Here is a 15,298-nt window from a genome sequence, read left to right on the forward strand (position 1 = left end):
ATCCCCTTTACTTCCTCCTGCACCCAAATTCTCTCCCAGGCTATGTCCAGACTGCTGGGTTTTTTCAGCAGAAGATATGCAAATAAGAGCATGATTTGCATATCTTCTGCCAATCCTTTTTGCGGAAGAGGTTTTGTCAATAAGAATCCTTGTATAGACAGGGCCATTTCTCAGAAAAGAAAAAAAAAACCCTTTTTTGCAAGATCCTGTAAACCTCATTTTTGAGGAATATGGGATCTTGCAAAAGAGGGTTTTTTTTTTTTTTAACTGACAAATGGCCCCCTTTACACGGGGCTTTTTATCAGCAAAACCTCTTCTGCACAAAGGATCTGCAGAAGATATGCAAATGAGTGCAATTTGCATATCTTCTGACAAAAAAACCCAGTAGTGTAGACATAGCTCCAGAGCTTGTACCTCTTACTTCTTCCCACATCCAAATCCCTCATTCTCACCCCAGAGCCCACACCTCCTGTTTCAACACAGTGAAAGTGAGTAAGGGCTGGGGACAGCAAATGATGGAGAGGAGGGGAACAGAAAGCCGGGCCTCAAGGAAGGGAAGGGTCATGAGAAAGGGATGGGGTAGATCTTAGCTTGCCCTGACATTTAAAAAGTGATCGTGGGTGTAAAAAGGTTGGAGACCACTGGGTTAGAAGTGAGGGGGGAGTGCCCAGCTCTAGAGAAGTGGAAGGGAGATTGGGTTAGAGCAAGGGGTGGGGGACCTGAAGCACCTTAAACTCAAAGTCTTCATGGATGCAGAATAAGGCAGTCAACACAAATGTCATTTAAATTCCGGGGTAAAAAAAGACTCAGCATGTACCTGGTTTATACTGTTTCTTTAAAGAAAATTCAATGGCTATTGTTTGCCAGGCTGAAGCAATTAGTCTTTTTTATTAGTTTTTGTCCAAAATGCCCTGTAATGTTATTTTTATCACTACATTTTGTGTACTCTCGATTGATCAATAGATAAAAATAAATATATAATACATGGCTCTTTGCACTCTATCCACTGCTATTTTGGCTCTTTGTCTCTAATGGGTTGGCCACCCCTGGCCTAGGGGATGGGAGCAGTGCAAGTCTCTTCCCCTCTAGGAGCTGAGAGCCATATAGACACAGCAGTTTGCAGTTTTAAGTCATCTGAGGCTGCAGCAGTCAGAGAGCCCAGCTTGCCTTGGGGGTGCTGTAGGCTTAGGTAAATGCTACCCGGCCATAGCCTGCCTGACACCCCAAATCCCTCCCCCAGGTCACCATCCAAACCCTCTGCACCCCCTACCCCTGGTTACAACTCCCTCCCAGGCCCTGTACCCCCTCGCTCCAGGCCAGAATCCTCTCCTGCACCCAAACACCCTGCACCCCAATTTCTTGGCCCAGGTCATAATTCCCTTCTTCTCCCAAACATCCTCTCAGACCACACACCATCTCCTACACCCCAGTTCCTTACCCTGGGCACTCTTCTGCACCCAACCTCCATCTTAGACTTCGCACCTTCTCCACAGAAGTGTGGCCCTTGACCACTTTCCAGATTCTTGGAGTGGCCCTGCACCAAAAATTATTGCCCACCCCTGCGATATGGTGTTGGATCATAGGTTGGCAACCTATGGCTGGTGAGCCAAATATGGCTCTTTTGGAGCTCCAGCTTAGCCCCTCCAGCTGCCCTCCAGCAAGGATCCAGTGCTGATGCTCCAGCCTTGTGCCCCTCTTGCAAGATTAGAATTAGTGCCACCTTGCTGGGGGGGGCGGGGAGGAGGCAAGGAGAGAAAGCCCTGACCCTCACCACCAGATTATGCCTACACATCAATGAACTACTTGATAAGCTAGGCAAGGCCCAATGACCAAGCTGGGCTTGACCATCTGTCCTTTTTGGACTCCACAGGGTCCCAGTAACAGTTTTAATGACGAATGCATGAATTACTACAACCCCACACCAGGCATGCCACTCCCTATTTTGTGGATATAATCATCCATAGTCCTGACTGGGAGACTCACCTATGAAAAGTAGAAGCAGTGTCAGACGCCCTTAGGCCAGCCTTGCCACCAACCCTCCCAAGGGCATGGTCAAATTCATGGCCAGGTACCTCAGTTATGTAGTAGAAAGAGGCTTGGTGAAACCCCAGTGGAACGTGGTAGAGGCAATGCAGGGTTGGTGCGTCTCGCCGAGTATGCAAAAAGCAATTTAGAGCATTCCTACATATCTTGGGGTACTAGCATAGATTCATCATCACTTTGCCATGAGTCACAGCATTGCCTCTTCCCACAGCAGCCTAATCTGCTGCCAGGGTAGCAGGAGGACTCCAGCAGCTGCACAGGAGAGGAGGGGTGGGGTTGAGCACCCACTATGAGTGCCACTGAAAATCACTTATACCATGCATGCCATAGGTTGCCAGCCCATGACAGATCATTGTGGTTATGACATGGCAATTTCCTGCAATGTCCTGGACAAACCTTAATTAATTAAATCTTACTATATTAAATTTAATACTTTTGCTTTACTGAATATACAACTGTTGGTGTATATAACTGTAAATAACTTCTTTTGAAGGGGGTATATGCTAGTGTACTTCCTTTATCAGTCCTTTGACGTTTCACCAGGGGAGGTGGGCATTGTCTGGCTGATAACCTATTCAGTTTCTTCAGTTGTTCAAATTGGATTGTCTAGAGATCAGCAGAGAAAGACAGAACAGTTGGTTTAAATAACCTGAGATTAAAATGACTCGAGGCTTTTGTTCTGATCCAGCAAACTGACAGGACCTCCAGGTAAGGGAGAGCCCTAATCCTGAGGCCCAAGTCCTTCCGGCCTTTCTCTAAGGCCCCATAAGACTGGGCCCCCCCAAGCAAGAGCATGATGAACATGAAACCACAAGGAAACTAGGGATGTAAGCGAGTAGTTAACTACCCGATAAGCAAATGCTTATGTTTCCCCACCTTTGCTGCCTGTATCAGCCAGTTCCCTCCAGCACCGTCTTCGCAGGGGACAGAGGAAGCAGAGGGCAGTGGGGAAACGGCGCAAGCGGGGACTGAAACAGTCCCACTGCTGCTCCTCTCCCTTTGGAATGTACAAGAGCTGCCTGCAGCTCTTCTACATTTCAAAGGAAGAGGCACAGAGGTGAACCCACACCAGCAGGGACTGCTTCAGTCCCCACTGGTGCGAGTTCCTCCTGCATCCCTCCCTTTGAAATATAGAAGAGCTGTGGGCAACTCCTGTACCTTTCAAAGGGAGAGGCATAGCAAGATAGGGAGCCCCCTTATCGACTAATTGATGGAAATTCCATTGACTACTCAATTAGCTGATTAATCAAAATTTCACATCCTTAAAGGAAACCCCTTGATGGCATTTTGTAGGATTGCTTCTGCTGGAGTCCATGTTAAATTATGCAAATCAGTGGTGGGCAACCTGCAGCCCATTGGGATTCTATGGACAGCCCATGAGACATTTGTTTACTGTTGCTCACCTGCAGGGTTGCCACACTCAGCTGGTTTCCTTCCACCTAGGAAAAACCCTACTGCTATTATTAAAAAGACATGTATGTAAAGCAAGAGCATGTAAAGTGCACACGACATTGATTGAGAGCTGTGAGATTCCTCTTCATTCAAATAAAGCACTGATGTTATTCAGTTGGTATGCCCTGCAAGCGGAGTTAGGAAAACCACTCTATCCCAGGAGATTGTCTTGGTTATGACAATCTTGTGTTCCACTGAGATGGAGGGTCTCTTGTGTCCTACTCACTGCTGTAAATACTTGTTATTTGGACTCATCTCTTTATGCACATAAAATCTGTTTCAAATTTTAAATGTGGTTTTAAATGTAAAAAATGTAGTAAACCAAATATTTCTAAGTGTTCAGATTAGCCATAGTTGCAAAACCCTGAAGATACAACACACCTCAGGACAAAATATTTCTGACATTGATTAGTATTTTGTAAGAAGGTAGTATAAAGAAAAAACTGAAAAATAATTGAGAATTCTATCTCCATTTTAGAGATTGTGGATTTTTGTGCTGTGGAAGTAAACCATCCTGTGTAGATCCCTCATGATAAGCAGTCACATAAAATTTCCCAATATTGCTCTACTAATACATCTTAGTCTTGATTCTTAATATTTTTCTATGTTCTGAAACAGATGTGCACAGTTGACAGTTCTTGCACCAGGCTGACAAAGGTCTACTAAAAAGCAAAAATAAAACGAAAGACATTTCCATTTTAGTTAATCTGAGACTGAATTTCCCCACTCAGCAGTATTGCCTGGTTGTAACATAACAAAGAAGAGTCCAAAGTAGTTGAAAAACAGGACTTGCTTTTTAAGTCTGTTACCAATACCAACATAATTGCCAGGCAAGCAATCACCACCATAGGACGGTTCTATAGCAAGGAAGTTTGTCATTTTTCTTCCAGCACATTCATTTTTCTGACAGCGTCTTTAAGCAGAGTGAAACATTTTCAGAGCAAGGCAGAAAGATCTTGTGGAATGTACTGTCTGAATCCTGATGTGTTGAACTAACTTTATTTAACAAGCACATACCTTGATACAGACTTAGACATCACCTGTCTTGTAGACAGATGTAGTTACATTGAAACAATAATTAACCCTCTCCCATTCTACAAATGTGTTTCATTACAAGCTTTTGGAAATGCCATCTAAATTTGGTGCCATGCTTCCTTCTTTACCCAAGAGACAGCTTCTGTTCATATCAAGAGTGAGTTTATGAATTTTGTAGACTCAAATCAATTTTGGTTACCCATCTCAAGTTGCAGAGAAATGCATAGAATTTTTCCACTAATAAGTCAGAGGTTCATTTAAGAGATTAACAGATTTTATTTTACTAAAATATTTTAGAATACAAAGACCAAGACCTCAAATTCTTGACAGTTTTTGCTAAGTCTTTATCTTGTGGATGGTAAATTCTTATGGCAGACATACACTTCCTAAACTTGTACATTTCGACTCAAAACTACTGACTAAATAGATATCTATGATTTCAAAAAGCAAATTGTATAGCTAAGGAACACCTATTGTGTTTCAATTACATGAAAATAGATTTCTTAATTTGATTACAATGTAGCTTTCTAACATAGCGTTTTGACTCACCTGATAAGATTTAAAGTCAAAAACCTGCAACAAGTATAACCCAGCCTTTAAATGTCACAAATATATACTATTTGACACTATTACATATGACCGAGTTGTAGCTGCAAACAAAATGTAGAAGACTTTACAGTGTTCTGCTACAATAGTCCACACAGGGACTACTAAAGCTAGTTTATATTTGAATCCACAATTTACCAACCAATACAGTTTTAGCATATACTGTTGTATTTACTAGATTTCTGAGAGTCTGAATCACAGAATATTTGGCTCTATGACACTGCACAATAGGAAATAATGCAGATTTAAATATCCATATAATTTAAGATTTTAAGCGAAATCTAATCAACAGAAGGCTCACAAAATTAACAGTGGACACTTTAAATTCTGAATATCAAATTATATATACACATATACACAACATAAAGAGCCTCTATTTTTCAGTCTCCTTTGCTTGAAAAATTAGTCTTCATACATATTTAATCTTTCAAATAACTGATATCATTAATACAGAAGGTTAAATTTCTCAGCAAGAGTATGACTGAAATAGTTTTAAATATTCTGTTTTTCTTTTAGAGTGCAATTTAAGGTGTATTTGGGAAACTCACATTTAAATGTCAAAATGCATAAATAGCATTCGCAATAGAAATCCAACCATAATATATGCAGATATAGCTGCTACAAAACAATTTTCCGTAACAGACATTAAATACAATACTAGTTTTACAACTTTAATCCATGATGACAGCATGGAAAGATTAACATTACAGCATGGAAAGTTCTCATTCACTTGACAGGTGAATCATTCAGTCATAATTTAAGTATTAATTGATAAATCAAAGCATAAAAAAGGTGCTTACCTAGGTAGGATTTAAATAAAAAAATACTGCATCTGTCAGACATTGCTAAGAACGAACAGAAAATCAACAGTCTTAAAAGTCCAAGTTGAAAATTACTGAAGGTCACTTAAAATAACTGATTAAATGAAAAATCAAGATAGCCATATACCCAGAGTGGATAGGGCACCAGAACAGAAAATGCAAAAATTATATTAACACAGATTAGATAGGAAAGAAGCTAAAGAGTAATTTCCTTGTTGTACTATATTTTTCAATCTGATCCTTTTGTTTTGCAGTTTGTACACAATGGAAATTTGTTTTCAAATTGCAAGTTCTAGTTTTTGTCTCCAACACATCATAAAGTCAATATCAGTCCATCATTCCTTTTGCATTAATATATACATTCTGTAAATCATTCAGTTCTCCTTATTGTGAGCAACATGTTCTATACTGGCTTACAAAGTTATAGTACTTCCAAATCACAATCCTTTGTCACTGGATTGCTTCTACATAGTTTGCTGGATACAAGCCAACTTGTCCATTGTCCAGACGTCCTTTGCACCAACCTTGCTCATCTTCATCCTCTGTTTTAGTTAGCTCATCCCCTGCAAAATAAAATTTCACATCTGACAAAACTTTGCCAGTAACAGAAAATTTAGTATAAACTCTATCCTCGATAACTACCCTTCTTCTTTACCAACCTCTACCACCAATTCTTCTTAGATGCTCTTAACCATTTCTTTGATCTTGAAATATAACCCTTTTTATAGACAGTCACATATGATATGAAGGCATCCAATAAGCACTTTAAGATACTTAGAAAGGAATTTTATAAAAGTGAAGAATTATAATGCTAACATTTCAAAAAGGCAATAATACTTGGTTATATCAAAATGAAAATAACACGGTAAGAATTACATAAATGAATATTAACTTCCTACCTTTCTAGAGAACGTGGGTGGTCAAGGCTAATTTTGGGAACCATAAATACTTCTACCAAGTAAAAAAGGACTTTTTACCCACAAAAAGCTCATAATACTAGCTATATTTTTTGTTTGCCTCTACGGTGCTACATAACCACTCATTTAAGGTTTTTTTTTTTTTTAATTAAAGTTACAGACTAACATGGCTACCCCGCTGGAGATATTTAAGAGTTGGTTAGATAGGCTCTATCAAGGATGGTGCTTGGTCCTATCATGAGGCAAGGGGACTGGACTAGATTACCTCTCGGGGTCCCTTCCAGTTCTAGTATTCTATGATTCCATATTTCGCCCTTCATTTAATTTTTTACCTTTCCCTTTAAACATAATGGACATTGGTATTTAGCTTCTGGCCCCAGATATGCAACTGGAAGTTGATACATGGCTGTGACATCAGAAAGGCAAGTCAGATTTTGGTTTGAGATTGAATTGCAAGCCATAAATGAATATTATCTATTCTTGTTGTATAAAGTATTAGACTGCCCCCAATAAACTTGTTTTTAGCTGCTCAAGATGTGTGATTGCCTCTTTTCAAATATCCTATGTCACTTATTAGCTCCCACCCCAATGTCATAGTCAAGGTCTACATTGAGAATTTAGGTCAAACTCAGATGCATAAAATCAATTTTCTAAACAGAATCCACACCACCAGTCCTGTTTCATTGACTTCAAGGGCTGCAAAGTCAATTTCTGTACTTTTGCTTTCATGAGCAGTAGCCACTAATTCGATTTTGCCTGGTCAATTTTGTTGTAGTGCAGATGTGTATGCAAGGAAATCCTATTTAAGAATATTTACATACATTTACTCAAATTGATTTTGGAGAGATTAATCCCTTGATGACAGGCTTTTACGAGATTAGCCATATCCGAGCTAGAGAAGAGGCACATACTAGTTTGACTCGTGTGTCCTATAAAGCTGTTCCTCAAGAAACTTTTATGTTTCAAATGCTCAGTGTAATACAAGTCTCACTCATTCTAATACTGCTGCACAAAATCTATAAAAAGTTCTTTAGGGTAGCCATTCAATGCCCAAGCCTCAAGCATTTGGAATTAACCATCTAGTACGGAGAAACTACCACAATTGTTATTTTATTTATGTAAACCAGGGTCAGATTAACCTTTTCTGGGCCTGGCACCATGGGGACAATGAAGCATAGTGTGACAGGAGCAGCCCCATTCTGCCTAGCCCAGCCAGAAGGCACTGTTCACGAATTGGTAGCTGCCAAATGCACACTTGCCCACCTGGCCCTACACTACTAGTGCTTCCTTTCTCCTTGGAGGTGGACCTGGATTGTGCACTACACCACACTGCCTCCCGTCCATTTAGGGATCACCCCTTCCCACACACAAACCCTTATGCCCAGCACTTACCACAGATTCACCTCACCCTCATCACAACAACTGAATAGCACCCCTCACAGACAAACCTCCAATGCCCCCAAACACACAAACCTCTGTGGTTTGGAAGCATCGGAGGATGAAGATGCCACCCCCAAAATGATCATGACACCAGTATTTTTAGACCAAAACAGGCAGCCATTAGTTCCCATTATTTTTGATAATCCCAATATTAGAGCAGGAGTGTTACATTATATTGATTTAAGTTCAATTTTATAAAATTTTAAATATTGATGCTGATGTTAATCTACTGCCATTCACCTCATAAGAATTTTGCATATTAAATGTCAGAGGGACAACTCTTGATGCCAATAAGTGTGCCACTATCAATCAACATAGGCCAAAAACAAATGAGTATTAGGTTTGGTCTTATGCACAGAGGGGTGGAAGAATATTGTATCATAGGTGCTGACACAATAGAGATATTGATATAAACTGCAGCATGTAATGGAGCATAACTGATTTACTATAGGAAAAAATAAGAAGTTACTGTTAATATAAATGTTGCAAACAACAAAAAAGCTAAGAGTTACTTATTTTTAAACTGTTAAAGTAAAACAATTGTTTTGAAAAGGGCCTCATTTATCTTTCAGAAGTGAAAGCTCAATGGTGGAAGATGTGGCTCTATTAATCTTGGCTCTTCTGGGTATTTGTAGCTACGGGATTCTACTATGGTGGTACGAATTTAGGCAAAAGCCTTACAATAAAATAGTCTAAATCCCATCCAAACAGAAGAACCTTTGCCAATCACAGACAAACGAGTGTTTACAATTCCAGAAGCTAGGAAAACAGCAATTAAGGTAATAATGGGACTTGCTAGTGTTACAGAATTTACAGCACAGAATTATAGGAGTAAATGCTTTATCACTGATGATGCCCACAAATATGACATCTTATTTGATGATCAAGGGAAAGGACTTTTAATGCAAAGATATGGGAAAGAGTTACTACAGCCCTCAAATTGAATTTTGAAGTCAGAGAAAGGAATAGGTACCATAAGTGGTAACGTAGTTAGAACTGGATTATGGCAGTGTGCATTATAGGAAGGATTAAAAATAACTGCCTGATCAACTACCTTATTGTAGTAGTAAGAGATCCAGACATAGGAATTATGATTAACCAAGTAGCAATAATGAAACAATGGACTCCAAAATGAAAACAGTAATACAGTGGATCACACCTAGCAGTACTGCTTCACTTAATAGAATTCAGAATTGCAATTTCAAAATTTAAAAGATACTAAGCCTAGAACAGTGGTCCTCAGTGTAGTCTGTGACCGTCTTGCAGGTGGGCTGTGGGCTTGGCACTCCCCCTCCCCGTGAAGAGTCTGCACTTGCAACTCCAGCCCCCACTCCCCCCACCATGAGGTTGGAGCACTAGTGCCAGCTTCCCACTGTGGGAGGGGAGAGAAGATAAGCCTCACAGGCCAGATCTGGCTGGCAGAGGCAGGAAGCAACTGTGTGTGCTGCCGCTCCCCTCTCCTCAACTAGAGGATGTGGGGGAAGGAGGGTGGACACAGTAGCATAGGAAACCGCTCACATGGAGGCTTTCCCTGTTGCTCCATTGGCCAGAATCACAGCCGATGGAAGGCACAGAGCCAGGTGAGCATCCCCCATTTCCCCTCATACCCAGGCCCTGCACCGCCATCCCTGCTTCTGCACCCTATCTCCTGGCCAGACCTCATCCCCCATGCCCTCTTGCACCCATTTTGTTATCGTGGGTGGTTGGTTGCTGGCCCCTGAAAAGGTGTGTGTTGAGTGGGGTAGACCACCGGCAAAAACATTTGAAAACCACTGGTCTAGAGCCATAACAATTACAATGGGGTTTATAAAAGTTATAGAACAAAGTTTAGAGACAAGGAAGCAGATTACAACCAATTAGGACGCTCATAAATGTTCTATTACATATGGCTTCTACAGGTGAGGATGCTTAGTGACAAAGTTCTTAGTTAAAAATTATTTAGAAAAGCTAGACAAACAAATCGATGGGTCCGGATTTAATGCATTCGAGGGTACTGAGGGAGTTGGCAGATGTCCTTGCAGGGTCTTTGGCCATTATCTTTGACAACTCGTGGAGATCGGGAGAGGTCCCAGATGATTGGAGAAAGACAAATGTAGTGACCATCTTTTAAAACGGAAGGAGGACAATCCAGGGAACTAGAGATCCATCAGCCTCACCTCAGTTCCCAGTAAAATCATGGAGGGGATCCTCAAAGCATCCCTTTTGAAGCACTTGGAAGAGGGGAAGTGATCAGGAATAGTCAACATGGATTCACCAAGGGCAAATCATGCCTGACCAACTGATTACCTTCAACAGTGAGGTAACTGGGCTCTGTGGATAAGGGGAAGGAGGTGGATGTGATATACCTTGACTTTAGCAAAGCTTTTGATACAGTCTCTCAATATTCTTGCCAGCAAGTTAAGGAAGTATGGATTGGATAAGTGGACTGACTGCAAGGTGGCTGGAAAGATGGCTAGATTGTTGGGCTCAATGGGTAGTGATTAACAGCTCAATGTCTGGCTAGTGATCAGTTTCAAGTAGAGTGCCACAAGGATCAGTTCTAGGGCTGGTTTTAACATCTTTATTCATCCCCTGGATGAGGGGATGGATTGCATCCTCAGCAAATTTGTGGATGACACTAAGCTAGGGAGAGAGGTAGATATGTTGTAGGGTAAGGATAGGGTCCAGAGTGACCTCCTAGACAAACTGAAGGATTGGGCCAAAAGAAATCTGATGTGGTTCAACAAGGACAAGTGCAGAGTCCTGCACTTGGGACTGAAGAATTCTAAGCACTATTAAAGGCTGGGGACTGACTGGCTAAGCAGCAGTTCAGAAGAAAAGAACCTGGGAGTTACAGTGGATGAGAAGCTGGATATGAGTCAACAGTGTGCCATTCAAGCCAAGAAGACTAACGGCATATTAGGGTGCATTAGAAGGAACATTTCCAACAACTCTAGAGAAGTGATTATTCCTCTATTTGGCATTGGTGAAGCCATATCTAGAGTATTGTGTCCAGTTCTGGGCCCCCTACTATAGAAAGGATGTGGACGCACTGGAGAGGGTCCAGCAGAGGGCAATCAAAATGATTAGTGGGCTGGAGCACATGACCTACAAGGAGAGGCTAGGGGATTTGGGCTTGTTTAGTCTGCAGAAGAGAAGAGTGAGGGGGGATTTGATAGTAGTCTTCAGCTTCCTGAAGGGAGTTTCCAAAGAGGATGGAGAGAGGCTGTTCTCAGTAGTGATAGATGACAGAACAAGGAGCAATGGTCTCAAGTTACAGTGGGGGAGATCTAGGTTGGATATGAGGAAAAACTATTTCACTAGGAGAGTGGTGAGGTACTGGAATGGGTTACCTAGGGAGGTTGTGGAATCTCCATCCCAAGAGGCTTTTGAGTCCTGGCTTGACAGAGTCCTGGCTAGGATAATTTAGTTATCCCTTTGCACAGGGTGCTGGACTTGATGACCTCCTGAGGTCTCTCCGAGCCCTAGGATTTTATGAAATCCTGATTACCTAAATTCACCAAAAACCATCAAGATGTGATTGGGATGCCACTGGAAATATGTGAAAGACATATGAAAGGATAATAAAATCACAGCAATAGCAATGTATAATAATAGGAGGACACAATGTAATGGGATGATCAGAAAATTTGGCTATAGACGTGGCGTAAAAGCTGGCTTCCCACATGTACCAGCTCCTGCCTCTCCCCTGCCCCACCCCATGGCGCAGGGCATGCGCACAACCGTGAAGGTTAACTCATGAGCCCAGGCTCATGGGTTATCCATTTACATGTTTACATCCCTACATTATACTAGAGTTCTATGGATGTGTATGAAAGGTCCCTATGTATCCTGCATAGTAACTATATCTAGCTTAGGACGTCACTCTATTTTGTTGTATTATACTTAGTGTTTCACATTTCCATGCATGTGCACTAAATAGTGTATGTTTTCACTGGGAGTCCCATGAATACGTGAAAGGGGTCAGAGTGTGCCAACATTACAACACTGTAGCAATCACACAAGCACATTACTATTAAGCTGCTTTAACTTTATGATCTCTAACTACAGTATAACTGTTCTTTACTATTTACGGCACTGTTTTCTCTTGCCCTTTTAAAGTAAACAATTACAGTGTAGTTTAACAAACAAAAACTGTTTGCAAAGAACAACTAACTGTTTGTCAGTCCTTGAGTGGAGGGCTGTATCTGGGTCCTCCCAGGGGTTAGCAGGATTAACTGCTCTGGGGAGTCCTTGGCAGGTCATACATAACACTTCCCAGGATGAAGAGATTTTTGTAGCCAGGAGGATGGATTATTTGCAGGCAAACTACTGTAATGTGCATCTTTTTTTTTTTTTTGTAAAAATTCAAGTTTTTGTTTTAACCCTAAAGAGGAGAAAAGGCCATATTCTTCAGGAATTTTCTCATGTTTCCCCTTCTGACAAATATTTTAAATGAATGAAGTTAACTTACCAGCCTTGAAGCTGAGTTCATCATGCTCTTGACCCTCATAGTCATATAGTGCTCGTACTCTCACCTCCATGGCAGAGGAGGCATCTTCATCGAATGGGTTAGTTTCTCCATTTGCATCAGTGGAAGAAAATGGATTGCTAGTCTCTTCATCGGACCACTCTGTAGGGTAGCTTTGATTTTTCTCAGAGCTGCTAACACTAAAAACAATTTAAATTTTTCCTTTACTCTGAGATTACATACATCAATACAATAATACCAGCCTCCTATAGTTAAGTATAAACTTAATGGTTTATACATTAGAGGCAATGTTTCGTATTTCTATGGTAGTGTTTCTTAACATGTTTAGGCTGGGTAATACCTAAAGTCAAAATTTTTGTAACCTGCTTACATTTACTGTAAAAGAATAAAAAGTATACTGATAAGTATCTTATTTGTATGTTGAGAGATTGATAGAACACTTGACCTTGCAGAGGTAGTGGGAAAGGAAGATTTTCTTTGCTTTAGATAGTAATCTGATTGCTTTTTGTGACTTCCTATGGGTCACAACCCACCTGTTGAGAAACGTTCTAGACTCTAGAGCAGTGTTTCCTGATTTTATTTGGCCACGGAATCCTTTTCAGCTTAAAATAATTTCAAGGAACCCCTAGGGTTCCCAGAGTAAAATTTGGCAAGCAAAAAAAAAAGGAAAAAAAAGCCCCGCCAGAATTGGTTGAGCATAAAAACCTGCAAAATACTGTCTCTTTAAGAGGGGGCAGGGCAATGCCACGTTCTCGCGGAACCCTTACTTTTGCTTTGCGGAACCCTGGGGTTCCACGGAGCACCAATTGGGAAACACTGCTCTAGAGCAATACTTTTAGAGCAAGTAGTTTGTTTATAGTTAAAGAAATAGAAACTATTGAATGTACACACAACATTCATGCAATAATATGACACACCAGGATTGCTTCAATGAAACAGGAATTGAGAAGGTATTAAGAGGAAAGAAAATATTAAGTGGACTTTCTGGTGAGCACACACACAGCAGCAAAGCTCCAGCAGCAGTTTCACACATTTTAGAACAGTTAAATGAGAACAAGAAGCAACTGGCAAGTTTTGTTTCCAACTGCCAATAACCTCAGTATAGTTTAAAACCAGATGAAATTAAGTCCACATATACAATCTGTTAGAAAAAGAAAAGTTAGGTTTACAATGCTGCTTATATAACCATAAGGACTGTCATGCATTACACAATATGGTGCCTTTGTAGAAACCCGAAATTGGAAACCTTGGATAGAGAAAGAGCAAGTGTGAAAACAATTTAAAAAAACATTCTTTCACCGACTTTTTGATTTTATTGTCCTCCTTTTCACTGACAGTACTCCCCGTATCATCTTCGTCTTCAAAGGGATTGTAACTTGATTGTAATGACTGCACTGTATTACTCGGGACACTAAGATTGCTATTTGGGAGAGAAAAAGCATTAAGGTGACCCTATCTGCTCATGGAGTCAAATGTATATGTAATTAGTGTCACAATAAGAATGAACTATTTAGAATTACCCTTCTCCAGGCAGTAGCCACCAGTCAAGCACATTGCTTGGGTGCCTTAGGAAAGCATAGGGCCCCCCAAAAGTACTACACAAATATTATACACTTAGGGATAGCACCTTTTTCTTTAGCAGTGAAAAATGTGAAGGATTTAAAAATCTCCAGACTTATCAGAAAGCTCAGCAGGTCCTTCAATGACTATTACAATAATGAACCATCAAAGCAGACATGTCTAATGTTGTCATTTGCAACTGACTGAATACATTTTACTTAAATTCACAAAAAGGAGAAAGTTTAATTTCTGATGCAGATTTTTTCCCCCCCAATTCCAAGTTGAATGGCAGATAAAGATATGCTGAATAACTCCAAAATGAGGGGGGAAAAGTATTTTGTGAACTTGCAGGCATATAACCCTTTCAAAAAGCTGAAATTTAAGGGCTTTCTTGTTTGTTCCCTAGCCATAGAATACTGCAAAGCACTAAGTCCTGTTCTGAGACAACAGAACCATATTCCATTTACATAGGTGAGCAGTGAAATTTCTGACCTTATATCCACCTAATGTACATTCTTTCCCATTTAGCCTTTGTTTCTCCCAGACATAAAAATGTTCTACCTGCTTTGCTTGGTTTGCTGTGAAGCCTGATCTCCTGTCTGATTAACACCAGTTAGAGTCACTCCATCTGAAGCCTTCTTCTTCTCTCTTCTACTGAGAGTACGGTTCAAGTCTGCAGACCACTCCTGCAAAACAAATGCAAAAACAGCTGAGAGTTTAAGATAATTAGCAGCACAGTATGTAATTTTGAAATTCAGTTATATTAAGGTATCTGATCAGTTGTGTATGCCAATGAGAACAAAATACTTTAAATATTTCTAGTTTATTGTTAGATCTGTTCTTTTCTTTCCTTTGCCCTCCAGATGAGGGATCTGTGCATCTTTGCTAGACATCCATACTTCTCCCAGCCTCTTACACCATACCCATGACTATGAAAGCCACACAATATTTAG

At 40.5% G+C, this 15,298-nt stretch overlaps 1 protein-coding gene and 1 long non-coding RNA gene across 7 annotated transcripts in view; one reads left to right on the forward strand and one right to left on the reverse strand.

Annotated features, from left to right (window-relative positions):
• LOC102459807 (uncharacterized) overlaps positions 1-15,298 on the forward strand; it is a 52,731-nt gene that overhangs the window by 14,676 nt on the left and 22,757 nt on the right. The window lies entirely within an intron of this gene.
• The window catches only part of PACSIN2 (protein kinase C and casein kinase substrate in neurons 2), a 118,791-nt gene continuing 108,279 nt past the window's right edge, over positions 4,787-15,298 (reverse strand). For 3 of the 4 annotated variants that reach the window (XM_075899269.1, XM_075899278.1, XM_006127705.4), the window contains exons 8-11: positions 14,907-15,031; positions 14,089-14,205; positions 12,768-12,964; positions 4,787-6,520 (exon numbers count right to left, since the gene is read on the reverse strand). In XM_075899269.1, coding sequence (XP_075755384.1) covers positions 6,408-6,520; positions 12,768-12,964; positions 14,089-14,205; positions 14,907-15,031 — 552 coding nt within the window. In that variant the 3' untranslated portion in view covers positions 4,787-6,407. The remainder of the gene's footprint in view (positions 6,521-12,767; positions 12,965-14,088; positions 14,206-14,906; positions 15,032-15,298) is intronic. The other variant, XM_014575789.3, reaches the window with a different exon arrangement.

This window comes from Pelodiscus sinensis, chromosome 1 (assembly GCF_049634645.1).
Source record: "Pelodiscus sinensis isolate JC-2024 chromosome 1, ASM4963464v1, whole genome shotgun sequence".
In the NCBI taxonomy this organism is placed as follows: domain Eukaryota; kingdom Metazoa; phylum Chordata; order Testudines; family Trionychidae; genus Pelodiscus; species Pelodiscus sinensis.